Source organism: Myotis yumanensis, unplaced genomic scaffold (assembly GCF_028538775.1).
Source record: "Myotis yumanensis isolate MYYU_CA2020_CCGP unplaced genomic scaffold, mMyoYum1.0.hap1 SCAF_7, whole genome shotgun sequence".
Classification (NCBI taxonomy): domain Eukaryota; kingdom Metazoa; phylum Chordata; class Mammalia; order Chiroptera; family Vespertilionidae; genus Myotis; species Myotis yumanensis.
This window is the reverse complement of record NW_027223758.1, coordinates 74323713-74343316: the sequence shown is the minus strand read 5'-3', so window position 1 is coordinate 74343316 and position 19604 is coordinate 74323713. Positions and strand designations below refer to the sequence as shown.

Here is a 19604-nt window from a genome sequence, read left to right as displayed (position 1 = left end):
CGTATTTCAAATCTTTGACTTGATTCTTGCAATCCTCTGGTCTGCTGTTGGGAGTCCGTATAATATTCTTTATTTCAGTCAGTGTATGCTTAATTTCTAGTTGGTCCTTTATCACAACTTGGAGGGTCTCACTAGATTTCTTGAGGATCTCACTATATTTATCGGCGGCTTCTAGACGGTTCTTTAAAGACCTTAAAAGTGTGGTTTTGAATTCTATATCCAGCAGTTTATTTCCTCCATTTCTTTCGTTTGTGTCCTGTTTCTTTGTCTCAGCACTTTTTATGCTTCCCTGTGTTGAAAAAGTGGTTTTCTGTGCTGAGTGTCCTCTAGGGCCCAGTGGCTCAGCCTCCCCAATTACCTGAGGTAGACACTCTTGGTGTACCCCCTGTGGGCTTTGTGCACAGTCTTGTTGTAGTTAAGCCTTGATTGTTGTAGTTATCACTGGGAGGAATTGACCTCCAGGCCAATTGGCTGTGAAATCAGCTGTGTCTGCAGTGGGAGAACTTCTGTGCTGGAGACACCCCTCTGGGGCAAGACTTGCTTCAATGGGGCTTTGGTGCTCACTGAATCTGCCCCCTGAGTTTGTCCTTTATGTTTCCAGGGAGCTGCAAACTGGATGGTCCCACTCTGACCTCTGGGTTTCCTGGCTCCTGGATCTCTAGGGAGGTGCTAATCTAGCCTTTGCCTGCGGCTATCCAGAAAAAGCCTCCCTGCAGGGCTTGGGCGGGGCGGGTCCCACGGGATCAACAGGGCGGGGCTAGCAGTTATGGCTGCTCTCAGACTTGCCCTCAGAGGCTCTGCTTCTCAGTGTCCCCGTAATCGCTGCAAGCCCCTAGGAGAGAAAGCTGCCCTCGGGTTCCGACCAATGCCAGACAGTCCCACTTCTCCTGTATGAGTCTGGGTCCCTAGAGACTCGCCCGGAACTGGAGCTCAGAGCCTGAGACTCCCTCCCGATTGAAAACGACAACCGCGCCCTCAGCCGCCAGCCCGCTCCACATGCACTCCGCACCTTAGTATTTTACTTCCGTACTGCGCCTCCTCTGAGTCTCGGTATGCTTTTCTCTTTCCTTCTAGTTGTAGAATTTCCACTCAGCCAGCCTTCCTGTGGTTCTGGATGATGTCCGTTCTGTCTTTTAGTTGTATTTTTGAAGTGGTTGTTCGAGGCAGCAAACTCCGGTGTTTACCTATACTGCCATCTTGGTTTCTCCCCTTGATTTGTACATTTAAATATATATATATTTTTTAATATATTTTATTGATTTTTTACAGAGAGGAAGGGAGAGAGATAGAGAGTTAGAAACATCGATGAGAGAGAAACATCGATCAGCTGCCTCCTGCACATCTCCTACTGGGGATGTGCCCGCAACCCAGGTACATGCCCTTGACCGGAATCGAACCTGGGACCTTTCAGTCCACAGGCTGACGCTCTATCCACTGAGCCAAACCGGTTTCGGCTGTACATTTAAATATTAAGGCACATAAGTATTTTTGGCCTGGGCCCTGCAAATACTAGTATTAGGGCCCAGGCCAGCCCCCACTGGCCCAAGCTCTCCCCTTCCAGACAAGGATTGTTTAAATAACGAGGCACTCAGCAGATCATCAATGAGTGCTTGAAATGCCCCCAAAACTGTGACAAAGAAACTGTTTCTGCCCAAATGAGCCTACTATCCACAGGTACTTACCACATGGCATAGGAAGGTCTGGGATGGAAGAAACAGGCTGCTGTGAGCACCTCCTTGTAGGGACATTTCACTGGGCTGTCTGTGGGAACAGAGACCAGAGAAGGTTCCTGAGAGATGATATCTAAAGAACAAGGAGGGGTTAGCCCCTCCACACCCCCCAGGACAAGTGCTGCTCTCATACTCTGGAGAGGATGCAATGATCTCCTAGGCAGTGGTTCTCAACCTTGGCTGCACATAAGAATCACCTGGGAATCTTTTTAAAATCCTGATTTCTGGGCCTCATCCTCCAGAAATTCTGTTTCTTTGTTATGGGGTGAGGCCACAACATTAGTAACAAAGAAAGAGAATTTCCGGAGGATGAGGCCCAAAAATCAGGATTTTAAAAAGATTCCCAGGTGATTCTAATGTGCATCCAAGGTTGAGAACCACTGTGCTGGGGGAATGTGACTACATAACCTATATTTTAACCTGTAGTATGATAAGAAACCCTGTGGTAGAAGAAGAAGACTATCACAGAGAGGACAACTGGTTAGGAAAAAGGAAAAAAAAAAGATGGTGGTGTTCCAGATCCCAAGGGAAGGATTTCAGGAAGAAAGGGATCAGACAGGACCAGGACTGAATTTAGCAATGGGAATCCAGATGGTATTTGATTTCTTAACAGTGGTCAGCAAACTCATTAGTCAACAGAGCCAAATAGCAACAGTACAACAACTGAAATTTCTTTTGAGAGCCAAATGTTTTAAACTTAAACTATATAGGTAGGTACATTGTTATTAACTTAATTAGGGTACTCCTAAGGCTTAGGAAGAGCCACATTGAAGAGGCCAAAGAGCCGCATGTGGCTCTCGAGCCGCAGTTTGCCGACCACGGCAGGCTTAACACGTTAAGCGCCCAGCCTGTTTTGTCTTCCATACGGAAAGTATAGTGTCAGTCACCGGTGACTGACAGGGCGCTTAACGTGTTAAAAGTAGGGAACTGGGCCCTAACCGGTTTGGCTCAGTGGACAGAGCATCTGCCTTTGGACTCAAGGGTCCCAGGTTCGATTCCGGTCAAGGGCATGTAGCTTGGTTGCGGGCACATCCCCATTTAGGGGGTGTGCAGGAGGCAGCTGATCAATGTTTCTAACTCTCTATCCCTCTCCCTTCCTCTCTGTAAAAAAATCAATAAAATATATTAAAAAAGAAAAGTAAGGAACTGGTGTTTGAACTCAATAAACATTTACTAAGGGATTATAGGAAGGTGCTCAACAGAGCACCCTCTATACTCAATGCCCTCAGAGCCATACGCAGGGTGGGAATAGGAAAGAAGGAAGGGAAGGAGGATACATCAGATGGCAAAAAGCTTTTCATTGGAAGCAGCATCTAAATTGCTGCAAAGGAGCTAAGCAATCCTAAGAGGAAATAATGGAAACAAAAATATGATGAGTTAAGAGAACAATGTGTACTCTCAGAAATAGTTAGTCCCTGGCTGGAGCAGAGGAAATGAAGTGTTGGGAATGAAGGAAGAGAAGTGGGCAGAGCCCAGTTATTAAGGACCTTATATGCCAAGGCGAAAGGGCTCTGGTGAATATCAGTAAGTGCTATGATTAGATTTGTGATTTAGCCCATTTTGGCACAGTGTGAAGGATGGCCTAGGGCCGGGGAGGATTAGGAAAAGATGGAAATCCAAACTTCCATCAGGAAGCTATTGTAGGGATCCAGGTGAGAGGAGATGGATTCACTAGGGCAGGTGTTGTGCGGGAGAGGAGTGAGCTGAAAGGGTGGCTGTCTGGAATGGGATAAGGGTGGGTTATTAGAAAGGGTGGGCCCCGGAAGCCAGGGTCAGCACCTAGATCAGTGATGGCAAACCTATGAACTCATTTTTTTTTATTTTTCTTTGTTAAATGGCATTTAAATATATAAAATAAATATCAAAAATATAAATCTTTGTTTTACTATGGTTGCAAATATCAAAAAATTTCTACATGTGACATGGCACCAGAGTTAAGTTAGGGTTTTTCAAAATGCTGACACGCCGAGCTCAAAAGGTTTGCCATCACTGACCTAGATCTGGCTTACGTGACTGGCTGTTGGTTGGTGCAGCCACTGAGATAAGGAATAAGGAAGCCTAGATCTGGGTGAGAATAGGGATGGAGACTGGGCATGGAGAGAAAAGATGTCAGTAACTTTATTGTTAGTTTCCCTAACTATTCTCTCTCTCACACATCTAAGTCATTCTGCAGCCCATTTCTATCAAATATCTAGATCAGGGGTCCTCAAACTACGGCCTGCGGGCCACATGTGGCCCACCGAAAACATTTATCCGGCCCGCCGGGTGTTTTTGCCGCCGCTGTGTGCATAGGAATTTGTTCATAGTTTTTTTTTAAACTATAGTCCAGCCCTCCAACGATCTGAGGGACAGTGAACTGGCCCCGTTTAAAAAGTTTGAGGACCCCTGATCTAGATTCATATATGCCACTTTCCTGTATTAGAACACAGTCGCTTCAACTAATTACTGCAGGGGGGTCGTTCATTTAGTGCAGTGATGGCGAACCTATGACACGCGTGTCAAAGGTGACACGCGAACTCATTTTTTTGGTTGATTTTTCTTTGTTAAATGGCATTTAAATATATAAAATAAATATCAAAAATATGTCTTTGTTTTACTATGGTTGCAAATATTAAAAAATCTCTATATGTGACACGGCACCAGAGTTAAGTTAGGGTTTTTCAAAATGCTGACACGCTCAGCTCAAAAGGTTCCCCATCACTGATTTAGTAACTATTTCATTAGAAATAATTATAATGTACTGATGACTTGCAAGGTACTGTGAGCTGGGAAAGATAAATGAATGAAACATAACTTCAGAGCTTACATTCTACCAGAAGCCAAAAGACATTAACCAACCAAATATAAATCATGCAGTTTAAGTCATCAATAACAAGGGGGAGGGTATGTTCCACTGAAGTTCATAAATAGGTTTTAGCAAATCTGTGAACTCCCTGAAATCGTATGTAATATTTTGTCTATACCTGTATACATTTGGTGGGGAGTGGGAGAGGGAGGGTAGCCTAGCTTACATGCTCAAAGAGGTCTGTGACCTCTAAAAGGTTAAGAACTAGTCTACCCTTCAAGTCCATTTGGGCTCTACTGACACACAAACTTCTTCCCTGAGAAGGCAGTGATCAATGGGAAGGCTAGAAGCTGTCTAATCCACCCAGAATGACCCTACTTTCACTGCTACATACATCAAAAGTGACCCATCTATTTTAAAAAATATATATATTTTTAGGGAGAGGGACAGAGCGATAGAAACATCAATGAGAGAATAATTGCACACCCCACACTGGGGATTGAGCCTGCAACCAGGCATGTGCCTTGAGGGGGAATCGACTGTGACCGCCTGGTTCATAGGTCCACGCTCAACCACTGAGCCATGCCCCGGGGCAAAAGTGATCCATCTTCTGACTTCACGTCAGAAAAGTCAACAGGGTTATTTTTAAAAACCTATTTTTAAAAATAAAGATGGCGAGATGTTCTATTCCTTGATCGCTAGGGATTTGCGAGCACGTGCCCTTTTGGGGAGTAGCAGGACGCCACCCGCAGACACCTTCCGGTCCCCACGGAATTGGCTGCACCCAGCTCCGCCTTTTGGATTCCGCCTTTTGGATTCGGTAGAGAGAAGTCAGCGGATGTTCTGCGAATCCAGGCCGGGTTTTCCGGCACTAAGACGGAACTAACCTCGAGCCGGAAGTCCCAGGACCTTTGCAGAGAAAGCAAGGGGGGTTGGGGGGGGAGAAGACTCAGGATAGGAATGGCGGCTCAAATTCCAATTGTGGCCACCACGGCCGCTCCGGGGATATCCCGGAACAGCAAGAAGAGGCCAGCCAGTCCTTCCCACAACGGCAGCAGCAGCGGCGGCGGATATGGCCCGGGTAAGAAGAAAAAAGTGTCCGCCTCTAGCTTTGCACAGGTACGTTGTACGCCGACTAGCCTGCGCATGCGCGGTGGCCGAGCGGGGCGGGGCGGGGCGAAGGGAGAGCGCTTGCGCGGGGCCGTGTGAGACGCAGTGAGGGTGCTTTAGTCGGGCAGAGCGAGTCAGGGCGCATGCGCCGGTTCTGGTGGCGTCAGCTCTTTGGCAGGGTTGTTCCCTGGTGCAGATGAAACACTTTCTTCCCTTAGTTTGGACATGTGGGAATTGGGTAAACCTTGGTCCATTGACAGACATTTAACGAGTGTCTGTGAGGGGCAGAGCGCCCCTACTCGTAAGTCCTACATGGAGGAATACCAGGATGTATTGATACGGGGGGGGGGGGGGGGGGGGCGGGTTCCCTCATCCTCGGAAAAGAGCTCTTTGGTCCCCAGCTTCCCGTCCCAAAGTATGTTTGGTTTTACCGCACGGGGTTGTCAGAGGATTTAGTGAGATCCTGGTCGGAAAGCCCAGAGCACAGCGCCGGATACAGACTTCCCCGCAGCACGATGACCCAGGCTCCAGAATCCCAGCAGGGAACTCGCGGAGGAGTGGCTTGCATAGAAGAGTGTGTGTCCCGACTCCTGCATTTTACTTAAGGCAACAAGAGAGCAGCGAAGGGGTGTGCTACTGTGCCCTCTCCAGCACGTGGTGTGGCATCCTGCACCCGGAAGGATGCTCTAGAGATGTTAACTGCCTCTCATTTCTTCCATTGATAGTTAATAGTGCTCCCCTTTAAACAATACTTTATTAAGGTATGATTTTTCATACAGTAAAGTGCACAAATCTTAAGAGATACAGATGAATGACTTTTTGCATATGTGGCCACCACCCAGATGAAGATCGAGAATATTATTAAGAGCCCGAGAAAATTCCCTGGTGACCCTTTCAAGGCATTACTACTGTCTTCCCTGCCTGCCAGAGGTAACCACTATTCTGACCTCTCTCACCATAGACTGACTTTGCGTTTTTGAACAGAATATAAATGGAATTATACAGAACATACCCTTTTGTGTCTGGGTTTCTCTGTGAAACAGTGTTTTTGAGTTATTCATGTTATTTTACCTGTATCCATATACGTGGTACATTGTGTAAACATATCACAACTGATGGACATTGAGTGTAATCGCCGGGTCATAAGGTAGACATACATTTAACTCAGCTAGAAATTGTTAAACAGCATTTCCCTAAGTGGTTGCACTATTGTGCATTCTCAGCAGCAAAGTATGACTGTTCCAGTTGCTCTGCATCCTCCACCTTTCCTTTTAGCCATTCTGATGGCTGTGTAGTACTATCTCATTTTTTTGTTTCTCTGATTACTGATTACTATTTATATCAATCTCCCTTTCATATGCTTATCGACCATTCCAATATCAATTGTTTCTAATTGGGTTTTTAAAAATTACTAATATTCAGGAGTTCTTTATATACTCTTGATTGGAGTCCTTTGCCAGATATATGCAGTGCAAGTATTTGCTCCCAGTATGTCCATGGAGCACACTGTGCTAAAGTGAAAGAAATCATGGTAAGTAATAATAATTAATAATTTGTGGGGCATTTAATATATACTAGGCACTGTTCCAAGCACTTTCTAAGTACTAACTCATCTAATCCTCAAAACAACCCCTGTAAATGGTTAATCTACAGATAAAAAGACTGGGGCACAGAGAGGTTAAATAACTTTCCCAAGGTCACACGGCTACCAAGTGGTAGAGTCAGGATTGTAATCCAAGACTGTCCAGAGTCCACATTCTTTTTTCATGCTGCCTCTCTTGATATCACTCTTATTCGCTACCTTAGAACATATAACTAGATATCTGATATAACCAAATCCATGTGCAGAGAAATGCTATGGGGGGGAGGGGGGATTTTGTGAGGTCAATATTTTAGACTTTCCAAATGCCTATTCAAGTTGATAAAATCTACAGAGACCTAATTGACCTACATACTGAGTGTTATATAATAGGCTGATTCGTGATGGTTAAGCAGTCAACAAAACATGTAAATGAGAGGCAGCTGTGCTTTAGAAGGTTCATGTAGACTGGATGATGATAGACCAGTGGTTCTCAACCTTGGCTGCACATTAGAATCACCTGGGAATCTTTTTAAAATCTTGATTTCTGGACCTCATCCTCCGGAATTCTGTTTCTTTGTTATGGGATGGGGCCACAACATTAGTAACAAAGAAACAGAATTTCCAGAGGATGAGGCCCAGAAATCAGGATTTTAAAAAGATTCCCAGGTGATTCTAATGTGCAGCCAAGGTTGAGAACCACTGTGATAGACTCTTCTGTAATTGGAGGCAGCCAGACAATGCTGGACTGGTTTGATTTATTCATTTTAAAAAACCATTCTACCCCAGCTTTTAACAAAAATCATGATAATGTTAAGTTTTAGAAGTTCCTCCTCCCCCTCCCCCCTGTTTTTAAAGTGGATATAAAAAGTCACCCAATCTTCCCTAGCAACTATAATAATTTGTGTTTTCTATGTATAAATGAAGTTTTTCAGCATTGTATTTGGTGTATCCTGCTTTTCACTTAGCATTATTTCATAAGCCTATCTCTATGTTGATAGACTTCTCAAGGAATTAAATGCTCTTATTTAATTGATATTACTGAATATTTAGGTTGCATCTCAGTTTTTTTGTTTTAAGTAACCCTGTAGTTGTAGACTAGGGTCAGCTTTTGAATCTAGAATACTATTAGATAGATGTAAGTAGACATTTGATTTTTTTTTTTTTAGTGATAAGACAAAGAACGTTTGTTTCTCTTTTTGTAGCCACAGACAGAGTGCCCAAGTTATCCTTAAGTCTGAGTCAGTCATGCAGTCATGCTGTCTGGAGAGATGAAGCCATTTATTTGGGCTCTGCAGTTGGGCACAGCTGAGGCCTCACTGACTTGCCTCAGTAGGGGGCCGGCATGGGCTCTTCTTTGATAGCAGGCCAGGTTTCTCTTCCCTGGGACTTACATCAGCTCTTTCAGTGCTGCGTGCTCTTTCTTTCCTCTTAGGGTTCATGTCTCAGGGCGGGACAGCTCATCTCGTAAAGTGTCTTACTGGGATAGTGGTTTATTTTTATGGAAACTGTACATCATATTAAATTATATTTTATTGCATCCCTGCCTGACAGACTTGATCTTCCTTTTGACTGAAGGTGTCTCACTCTCATCCCGTCACTAATAGACACAGGAGTCCCAGTCAAGCCCCAGCCCAGGAAAAGGGAAGAATGAGGGCATAGTAACGTGGAGGGCGGAGTTAAAGAGGAAAGAAAAGAGAAAACCCAATTCTGAGCCAGAGTGGGGTATTCTTTTAGAGCCTGGTCAGAGAGGGAAGCGGAGGCAGGATGAAGGTCTGGAGTGATGAGCTCAGTGCACCTCAGGATGGCTTCCTTTCTCTGCCCCTTCTTCCGCTCAACTCCTTGGTAGAGGGCTGGCCTGCTGACCAGGACCAGAAGGGGAGGGAGTAGCCAAATGGGCAGGAGGGGTCGGTTTGGAAAATCAGTGCATGAGGACATCATCTTCATTCCCTTTTTGACCCTTCTCAAGCATGCCACTCGGAATGGTGATGCCAACGTCTAGCCCTCTCTTCCCACCACCTTCCCTTCCTCTCAGCAGATGCACCTGTCCACAGGTGCATCCTCCCCCCTGGCAGAGCTCCCAGACCTGCCAGCCCACATGGACTTGCTGAGGTCCCTGCTTTTCCTAGTGGCCTCTGGGGTAGGTAGCACTACCTGCCTGGGTCTCAGTGAGGCATTCCTGCCTGTCCTGGGAACAGCCTATCCCTGTATTCCTCCCAGGACTTCGCTGTGCCCTTGACCTTACCTCTAGGAATCAGGGAAGAGGCATGAACAGAAAGGGACAATGCAGTCATTCAACAGTTCTGGAGGAGATAAAGCTAAGGCCACGGTGTGAGGAGGGCAGCACTGTGAGCTGGGCCTGTTCTATGGAGGTTCTGTAATCACCATTGGAGGCTTGGGGCCTGGTTCTTCATTTCCCTTTAGGATCTCCTCTTTGCCTCTGTAGCACTTCTGTTTGCTTATATTCTCCCAGATGGAAACAACGTTATATAAGTAGTCATTTTCTTTATGAAAAACGCAATAAAGTTGAAACTTAAAGTGTATCTGGCCCCAGGAAACCTCTTTTATATCCAGCCTGTTTTCCTAAGTGGTCCCTAGCTGCCATGGTTTTCTATTCACTGCATAGTTCTTATGGTTATTTTTCTCTCTCTCACTTAATTTAGGCCACTCTGTAGGCCCAGCCTCCTGACAACCCACGTCCATCGGTCTTTGCTCCCTGGGTAGTCTCCTGGTGCATCCTTAATGAACTGTTACAGTCCTCAGGAGAACGGCTCCTTGCCTCCTTCTGACACTGGCGGGTGACCTGCTTACCGCCTGTGTCTTCAGCCAGTGGACCAAGCTTCCTCCTTTTCCCTTGGACTACCACCTCTTCAAAGAGCAGATGACTGTCACTTTCTTTGACCTGCATGCCAGCTACAGCTTCCTCCTCAGGTTCCATGAAGTCCCTGGCTCATTCGCTGTTAGGTTGGCTTCTAAAACCAGGTAGCCAAACTGTTATCAAAGCGATTGCACCTTTTTACATTTTCACAAGCAATGTATATAAAGATTCTAGTTTCTCTGCATTCTCGCCAACACGTCATTATGTTTTTGATGACATTCATCCTAGCAGGTGGAAATAATATCTCTTGTGGCTTTGATTTTCTAATCACTAATAATGTTGAGCATCTTTTCATGCGCTTACTGGCCTGTGGGAGGGACCCTGGAGAGGCGTCTGGGCAGGTGTTTGAGAAGAGACAGTTCAGAGAACTATTGCAGCAGAGTGAGTGGTCCTGTCTCCCCCATGCCAACTTCCTCCCATATGGATGCCATTGTAGGAAGTGCTAGGGGTCGTGGGGTTGGTGAGATGGAATGTATATTTATACATCAGAACTCTTACACTGCTGCTAGAATGTAAGAGTGCAACCACTTAAGGAAATGATTTGGCAGTTTCTTACAAGGTTAAACATATACTTACCCTATAACCCAACCATTCCACTCCTAGGTATTTACCCAGGAGAAGTAAAAACACACGTCCTCACAAAGGCTTGGACAGATATTTCATAGCAGCTTTATGTCATCAACAGGAAAATGGATAAACAAATTGTGGTACATCCATATAATAGAGTACTACTCTGCTGAGTCGTGTACAAATTCAGTGAAATGAACTAATCCATGGAACAGCATAGATAAATCTCAGAAACATTATGCTGAGAGCTAAGGAAGCCAAACACAACAGTACATACGTCAGATTCCACTCATGAAGTTCTAGAACAGGCAAAAGTAATGTGGAAATCAGCACAGAGGTTGCCCCTGAGGGTGGAAGGTATTGGCTAGGAAGAGGCATGAGGGAACTTTCTGGGATGATGGAAATGCTCTCTTATCTCCATGGGGGCATGGCTTACACAAGTGTAAGCATTTGGCAAAACCCAGGAAACTACACTTAGGATCTGTGCATTTCGCTCTATGTAAATTATATATCAAAAACCAATTTATTGCCATTTAGGAAGATTGGAAATTGCATTACAAATCAGAAGTTATTTTTTACTTGGTCTTGTTTTTTTTCTTTGCGATTCGTAGCTTAAAAGTCTTTTTGTTTTAAAGCACATTGGCCTGCCTGTCAGGGCACTCTGGCCACAGCCAGCTGAGCGACTAGCCTCCTCTCCCTCTATTCTCCTTCCTTAGAATGCCCACGTCCTGTTGTGCCCCTTAAGCACACCAGCCCTAGCCTGGGATCTGGCTGATGAGACCCTTAAAGGGACTGGACCTTTTTTGTCTTAATATTTCAAGACATAGTTTGACATCATCAGCAGGAGCAGGGGCCATGTGGTGTCATGGAGAGCCTGTTTTTTTCTATATACTGGGAATAATAGCACTACCTTGTAGTTAGTTGTTGTCAGAGTTAAATGAGGCATCGTGGGCAGGACACCCATCCCTGTGCTTGGCACATGGGGGCCAGCAAGCGTGGCAGCTGGGGTCCTGGCTTCTGGTCTCCTGTGGCTTCTGCACAGCAGGTGCAGCGGCCAGTCTAGCATGCCTTCTGCTGCTGCAGGCCACCTTCTGGGGCTCTGGGCACACCGTCTTCCCTGCATGTCCTGTGATGCCATCTTATGTCTCATTGAGAGCTGAGGTAGGGAACTCAGCTAAAAGATACTGACCTACTATTCTTATTGTGTTTTAAGGGTATCAGCATGGAAGCCATGAGTGAGAATAAAATGGTGCCCTCTGACTTTAGCACAGGACCTATGGAAAAAACTTCTAAACCTTTGCCATTTAAGGATCCCAACTTTGTGGTAAGCATCTAAGGCAGCGGTTCTCAACCTGTGGGTCGCGACCCCTTTCACAGGGGTCGCCTAAGACAATCAGAAAACACATATATAATTACATATTGTTTTTGTGATTAATCACTATGCTTTAATTATGTTCAATTTGTAACAATGAAAATACATCCTGCATATCAGATATTTACATTAGGATTCATAACAGTAGCAAAATTACAGTTATGAAGTAGCAGCGAAAATAATTTTATGGTTGGGGGTCACCACAACATGAGGAACTGTATTAAAGGGTCGTGGCATTAGGAAGGTTGAGAACCGCTGCTCTAAGGTATTTGATAAATTACAGTGGGAAGGCTGGGGAGTGTTGCGGGGCGGGGGGTGTGTGTGTGTGTGTGTGTGTGTGTGTAAGAGATCAACCGAAGGACTTGTATGCATGCATATAAACATAACCAATGGACACAAGACACTGGGAGGCGAGGGGGGGTGAGGGCATGTGCGGGGGAGGGGGGAAAGGGGGATAGGGGAGGCCGGGGGAAGGTCAATGGGGAAAAAAAAGGAGACATATGTACTACTATCTGTAATACTTTAAACAATAAAATAAAATAAAAATATATGTCACACACAAAAAAAAAACAAAAAAAAACCCCAAGCACCCATACTTTGGCTTCTCACCGTGCTGGGCCTGCAGCCCAGGTGGCACTGGTGTCCCCTTCTCTCCAGGTTGCCACCTTCCCTGCCTTGGGTTTTGTGGGAAGGGTGGGGGCAGGAGAAGAAGGGCCCATCCTTTAAGCAAATCTAAGCTATTGTATTGTAAAGTAGAAACTGGCTACTTTTCCTGTCGTTCTCAGGGGATTTACACTGATTCAGTTTATACATAAAAGTTTTTTTTTCCATTCGTTTTTAAAATACAGTATTGCCAGTGCCTGCAACAGATTTTGCTCTCCTTTTCCATTTTATTTTGTCATCTTCATAGGACAAAAAGAAGAAACATTTCCAGAAGGTGTACCATGCCGTGCTTGAGGCATAATTGCGTTTTCCAGCATCCCCAGTAATTTGCAAGGCAGAGACTTGTCCTCAGAAGGGAGATTAGAGATGTGGTCATGAGTTTGAATCTAACTTTGTAGTAAATTTATTTTAAAATAATGGGAAATCCCTGAATGAATTCTGTAAAGTTAGACCCAACAAAGGATGCGATTTTCTGTGTGCATGTAAAAAACATAACCTATTAGTAGTATTTCTACTTCATTATCAACTAACTCATGGATTTTGACAACCCAAAAGCATTGTTTTTTATAAGGAAGATTAAAGTGGACAATGTAATACTTTAAAAAAAAGGCTTAGGGGTACAAATAATTGCTGACAGAATGAAGGGTATATTACAGTTATGAATAAGCATAAATGTCACATTCTGAAATGGTACTTTCCACTGATTTTTGTTTCTCCTTATCCATGCTTCTGATCCCAGCACTCCGGCCATGGTGGCGCAGTAGCTGGCAAGAAGAATAGAACCTGGAAGAACCTGAAACAAATCCTTGCTTCTGAAAGGGCATTGCCGTGGCAACTGAATGATCCTAACTGTGAGCTGTTTAGCACCTTCTTTGAGTGTATAATGTTTCGACTAGGAATTTTCTTACAACAGACCTACGTTATTGTGTTTGCATAAGTGGAGGAAACAGTTTTTAGCTTAGGAATTTTATAGTGGTGTCAATATAGGGAGATTATGTGTACATTTCCTCATAACTGTATCTGTATTCTGTGTTGTCATGGGTGTGTGGTTTTTAATGTCACTGTTAGCATGTCAATCTGGAGAAACAAGTCCTGATATAATAATATTGGTTTGACAAACCAATAAGAAGTTTGGCAAACTTCTCATTCAGAAGTCTACTCTTAAAATTTATTTGCAAGAACAAGGTTGCCCCAGATTTGGTAGGTTTCCTAACAACCAGCTTAAAGGCAAGCTTTGTTTTACTCTCTGAGCCAGTGTTTTTCAGAGTAAATGCTTTAGGCTACAGCATTTCCAAATCTATGTAAAGGGCTGTTTTATATTCTGTCCAGCTTCATTGGAAAGTACAGGTAAAAGTTTCCTCCAGCTCCTGTCCCATTGCACATCTTTCATGGGGGGCGGGGGTGTGTGTGACTCAGATGGATGACAAGTGAGCTAGTCAGTTGTCTGGGTGTGGACATTCCAGTATCTGGATGCTGAGACCCAAGCAGTGGGTCATCTGGCACCTCATCACCCTCAGCTCATGTAGCCCAAGACGGTGAAAATGGCTTGTGGGCAGACAAGCTTTCCCTGCGGTTCTGCTAGAGTGGATGGTCCCTGGGGCAGGGCAAAGCTAGCCCTTGGGCTAGAAGGGAGCTGAATGTTTGAAAGTCAGTTTAGTTATCTTCTTTTTCTTTTTTTGCAGACTTCAGTATTGATGCTCCTCCATCCTTCAAACCAGCTAAGAAGTATTCTGATGTTTCAGGTCTTCTTGTGAGTATAATTATATATTATATATATATATCTTATGCCTCATAACATGGAATTGAAAGGAAGGTTTCACAGTGTTGTCTACTTATACAGTGTTCAATATTGACCATCACTGGTCCTGCCCGGAGCCCATATAATTTGAATAGGTAATGGGTTTGTGCTGGAGTGTTCACATGTTTGTTTCAGAGTGGCTGTCACCTGGGCATCATGTGGGCAATCTGGAGAGAGGATTGTTCCAGAAAGGAGACCAAGTTTCACTTCCCTGAACTTATATGAAAGATGCTTCCTGTTCTTATATGAAAGATGCTTCATATATTCTCATGTTAACTATATGAAAAAAAAAAAAAACCCACAAACTTTTATAGTACTCAAGTTTAAAAAGTCTGCATTTTTGAGGGATTGTACTCTTTAAAAAATATTTAAACTTCTCTAAAGAGGCACTATGGTAAAGATAGTGGTTTTCAAACAAATTTTTAAGCACCAGAACCCCTTTTCCAAGTGAAATCCTTTACAGAATCCCCTGGAGCCCACCTACCCACTGTGTAGGTCTGGTCCTCTGTCCTCCCCACTGCCCATCACAGTGACCCCTGAAGTGCTTCTAGGAACACAGTTTGAAAACCGTGGTAGGATGAGTGGGACTTAGGCAAGTTGCTGTCCCTCAGGAACCTCAGGGAGCCTCGTCTCCTTTTCAGAATGTAGATGAAGGGTGGAACTTTCAGCTCACCTTCATCCTTTTTCATCACTATTCAACTCGGAAAATGGGCTTTTCTTCCTGACTGTAGAACTAATAGGTCACTGCACTTTTAAAAACTCATCCGCATCATTTAAATGCTTTACATTTTTATGAAAATGTATGGCTTCAACTTCTATAACAAACTGACTAAATGGTACACAGTATACATCGGTAAGGATTTGAGTTGTTATTATAATTTTGAAAATAATATTATTTGTACTCTGAATTAGTCATATGTTTTAGCTTTCCTCCAGAGAGCACACACTCCTCAATGTATTACAAACTTTTTAATATAGGAACTTAAATACAATGATTCTTTAAAAAACGGTAGAGTAGAAGTGCTGTAAAATGGAGCAAACCTGCTTGAGTGTACATGTGGTGTGTGTGTGCATGTGTGTGCATGAGTTTATGCTGGGTTCTTTTTGTATCCACTCATGTCATGTATCTCCTCCTAAAGGTCCCCTGACGGGACTTCACCTTGATTCACCTTGAGAGAAATGTTGTAGCCTTATGCTGTCTCTTGTCTACTGCCTGAAAATAGTTGCCTCATATACTTGACCCTTTTTAATAGTTGTTTATGGCAGAAGAACTAGCTTGGCACCAGTTATTCTGTTATGGCCCCAAATTTCTCCTTGTACCTTTTTGTGCTGAGCTTGTAGAAGCCATGGGTTATGGCCAGACTTGGAGGGTGGTCCCTTAGAAAATGTAGCTTTATCCTCAGCATTATCAGGCAGCTCATCTGCTGTACAATGGTCTTCACACATTAGGAGGCATGAAAATCATTGTGAGAACCATTGTTCCAGGCCCCTTTATGCCACTGGCAAAGGACTTGTCATGTTACATAAAACCTAACACCTCTTGCCCCAATGCATGTAAGATTCAAGAAATTCTGAACATACAAAGAACTCTACCATATCATTGAAAGACAAACCACAGAAGAATTGGCTAAAAGACAATTACAAGGAGGCGATACACATGACCAATAAGTGGATATTCATGCTCACTGATAATGAGGAAAAGATTCATCAGGTAGAGAAGAAGTGAATATCCTCATATATTACTGTTTGAGGTGGGAACCTACATTGGTACGGAGTCTTTGGATGTCAGTTTGGCACTACCTACTGAGACAAAGAAGCAAAAGCCTGTGATCCCGCATTGCCTTCCAGGTGGCTCCCGTAGAAACAGTGTGCCGAAGGAGCTGTGTGCAGAAATGTTTGGGAGGAAATGGATTAGCAGAATATTGGAGACAACATAAAGGTCAATCAGTGGGAGAAAGGGGAGTGTTTTCATACTAGTCTGTGAGCTTGATATGTATGTAACAACGAGGATTAACTTCCAAGATATATTGTTTACTGAAAGGTACAAAGCAATGTAGGCTGCATAGTACCACCTAAGTAAAAATCAGCACATGCTTACAAAAAAAATGTAATTTCTCTGGTGTGTTTATGTTTGTGTGCGGTAAGTACCCAGTCTGGAAAGTACCCACCTAGCAGTGGTATCCTCAGGGGAAGGCAAAAGACTTGGAATGGTAGAAGGGGACTTTAGTCTTATTCGAAATGTTGTCTTTTTATTTTCTCTTTTAGAGGAAAATATGTTCGTCTGTTACTTGTATAAATTAAAGTTACATAATTAAAAAATAAGCCCAGCTCATGTTTATACTGACCCACCTTTTCCCAGCCAGCCAAGCAACTGTTTCCCTGTGTGTGGGCATGGCAGGGAGGCATGCAGGGTCACATCTGTGTTTAGCTAGCTGTTGTTACACAGCTATGGAAAGCACTAGGCTCTGGGAGAGATGGGGGGCAGTGAGCACTGCGGTCACCCCGCAGCGGGGGAGGCCTGAAATCTGTTTGCTGCCTGCCCTCTTTGCGGGGGGTGGGGGTGAGGGTGGGGGTGGGGGGCGGGGATGATGGCCTTTGTTTCATTTGGGCACCCTGGATGGAATCCGGAGGAGGTTCTGACTAGGAGTGCAGTTCTTTACTGGTTCAGCTGTGCTGTGTACTTGGCACCCTCCCCTCTGTTCAGAACTCTAGGTCAGGTGCCGTCTGTGCAAGTTCTCATTGGTGACCTTTTTGTTGGTGCCACAGTATCTGTGCATTTTGCATTAGTTGTTCAGCAGCCTTCTTGGCAGTGAGGTCTGAACTTGGGCGGGCCGGCTCAGCACAGTTTGGTGGTAGGAGTGAGGTGGCCACAGGAATAGAGCCAGGCCGGGCTGGTCTGCGTATGGAGGCCGGATGATCAAAGCCAGATGCACACGCCTGCACCCCTGCTGGGAACTGCAGGCAGCCTCCCCTGCCAGTCAGATCATCTAACTGCTCATGGCCAGAAGCCTCAGAAGGGGCTTGTTGCTGCCTTTCTGTTTAAGCCTGCCTGTATATTACTGTCTTCTATTACATTACTTTCTAGTGTTACAGAAAGGCAGTATCTAGATCAGTGATGGCGAACCTATGACACCCGTGTCAGAGGTGACACATGTGTCATAGGTTCGCCATCACTGATCTAGATCAAGCCAAAGGATCGGAGCTTTGTTTCTTACAGAGCTTTAATTAATCTTAGTTTTTTAGAAATAATCTCATTTTCCTGACGGGAAGCCGTTAAGTACCTAAGGAGATCCCAGTGGCAAAATTGGAGACTTAGCGAATGAGAAACCTATGACTCAGTTCCCCGCATCCTGTTGCTCCTTCACGCCCTCCCTGATTAAAGCAGCATTGCTGCTTTCAGGCCCATAGAGATGAGCACACCATCCACACTTGAGAAACTGGATGTTATGCGTCTAGACTTTAACGGCATCTCATAGTTTTCTGAAAGGAGCTCCAGATGACTCACCTTCATGTCTTCTGTTTCAAAATCTAAGAAGCCATGTGCCTTGAGATGTATAGTGGGTGAATTAGATTCTCCACTCTGCACATGGGAAAGCAGAACAAAAGAGAACGTTGGTATGTCAGTGGGAAACAGGTTCTCTTTTCTGTGATGGTCCTAAGTGTCCATTTGGTGGTTCATTCATTCATCTATCATTTGCTGTACAAACACTGCCTGAAGGCCTACTGTGCTCTGCATTGCACTAGGAGCCAGGATTCAGTGATAAGCACACCACAGGGTTCCTGCCTCAGGGAGCCTCAGACCTTGGGCGTTAATCAGAGGCTCATGCAGATAATATATGTAAAAGCAACAGTGATAAGCATCCCACAGGGGACACACGTGGTGAGGTGAGAGGGTGGGGTCCTGACCTCCTGTCGGGGGCAGATAAGGCTTCCCTGATGACAAGACTTTGGGGGCTGAGTCCTATAGGATGAACGGGTGATTACTGAGCATAGTGAGCCAGGGTGGGGGCCCCTTCCAAGGAAAGGGAAAATGGAGCGGACCGGAGGGAGAGACTTGGAGCCTGGGAATTGGGACAACGAGTGAGGACATGTAGCTGAGGAAGAGTTGGCAGGGACATTGGAGCCATGCTGAGGACTGGGGCCTTTGTCCCGGAAACAGAGAAGAGCCACTGAGAGGTTTCATAAAGGACACGACCAGAATTGCAAGTTGCAAAGATGAGCCTTGCTGTAGTTGCAAGTTGTAGGATGGCTGTCCCTCCTGGTGGAAGAGTGGGTGTTGGTGGCTAGCCCAGCACTGCCATGGGGCCCAGGGAGCCGTGGAAGTGGCACAGGGAGGGTGAGGAAGGGTAGGAGAGGGATGCCTGGAGTAGGAGGAAGGCAGCAGGGAGGGGCATGGAGGTGCTGCTCCCTGCCTTGGGAACAAATCTGCAACATTTGTTTGAAGCAGGTGGGAGATTGAAGGCAGGGATGATCATCATGAATTCAGTTTTGTAGCCCTTGAGGCACCAATCAGAAGAGTCCTAGAATCTGATGTGGTTATTCCTCTTCCTCCCATTCATTCCCTGAAGTCTTAAGTCTGGGAAGATTAACACGTCTTCGCCAAAGTGCGCAATTTAGTGTTCTTGGCAACAGAGTAAGACATGATGAAGATGTATTTCACTTTCAGTAAAATAGAAAAAAAAAATTAAACTTGAACTTAAAATAGTCACCACCAACAGCTCTCTGCCCTTCTCTGTGCCTGCTTCCCACCCAGGCCAACTACACTGACCCGCAGAGCAAGCTTCGGTTCAGCACCATCGAAGAGTTTTCCTACATTCGGAGGCTGCCCTCCGATGTTGTCACAGGCTACCTAGCCCTGCGGAAGGCCACAAGCATCGTGCCCTGAGCCTTGAGAAGTGGCGATGAAGTGGAAAACTTTCCAAGCCAGACTTGGACACACAGTTTTGTTTCATGGAAACGCTCATTCTGCTGTCAGTCTGGAAATGTCAGCGCTGGCCCTTGGAAAGAATGTTTGGCTTGAAGGTGTGTGTTTTTTCTATGTTTTCCCTCCAAGTGTGATATTTCCTGTTGAGTTAAATTATATTTCACTTGTTGCCTCAAGTAAAGTCATTTGACAAGAAAA

At 44.9% G+C, this 19604-nt stretch overlaps 1 protein-coding gene and 1 long non-coding RNA gene across 5 annotated transcripts in view; one reads left to right on the top strand and one right to left on the bottom strand.

The window, feature by feature from the left end:
• LOC139014161 (uncharacterized) overlaps window positions 1-5629 on the bottom strand; it is a 16343-nt gene extending 10714 nt beyond the window's left edge. For both annotated transcript variants that reach the window (XR_011472200.1, XR_011472201.1), the window contains exons 1-2: window positions 5403-5629; window positions 1683-1761 (exon numbers count right to left, since the gene is read on the bottom strand). This is a non-coding gene — a long non-coding RNA (uncharacterized lncRNA). The remainder of the gene's footprint in view (window positions 1-1682; window positions 1762-5402) is intronic.
• Window positions 1-19604, top strand: part of INO80C (INO80 complex subunit C) — a 25805-nt gene extending 6201 nt beyond the window's left edge. Inside the window, exons 1-5 of one of the 3 annotated variants that reach the window (XM_070420987.1) lie at window positions 5322-5634; window positions 11863-11973; window positions 13424-13535; window positions 14367-14434; window positions 19236-19604. In XM_070420987.1, coding sequence (XP_070277088.1) covers window positions 5476-5634; window positions 11863-11973; window positions 13424-13535; window positions 14367-14434; window positions 19236-19367 — 582 coding nt within the window. In that variant the 5' untranslated portion in view covers window positions 5322-5475 and the 3' untranslated portion in view covers window positions 19368-19604. Of the gene's footprint in view, window positions 1-5321; window positions 5635-9930; window positions 10187-11862; window positions 11974-13423; window positions 13536-14366; window positions 14435-19235 lie in introns of those variants that run through there. The other 2 variants (XM_070420989.1, XM_070420988.1) reach the window with 2 other exon arrangements.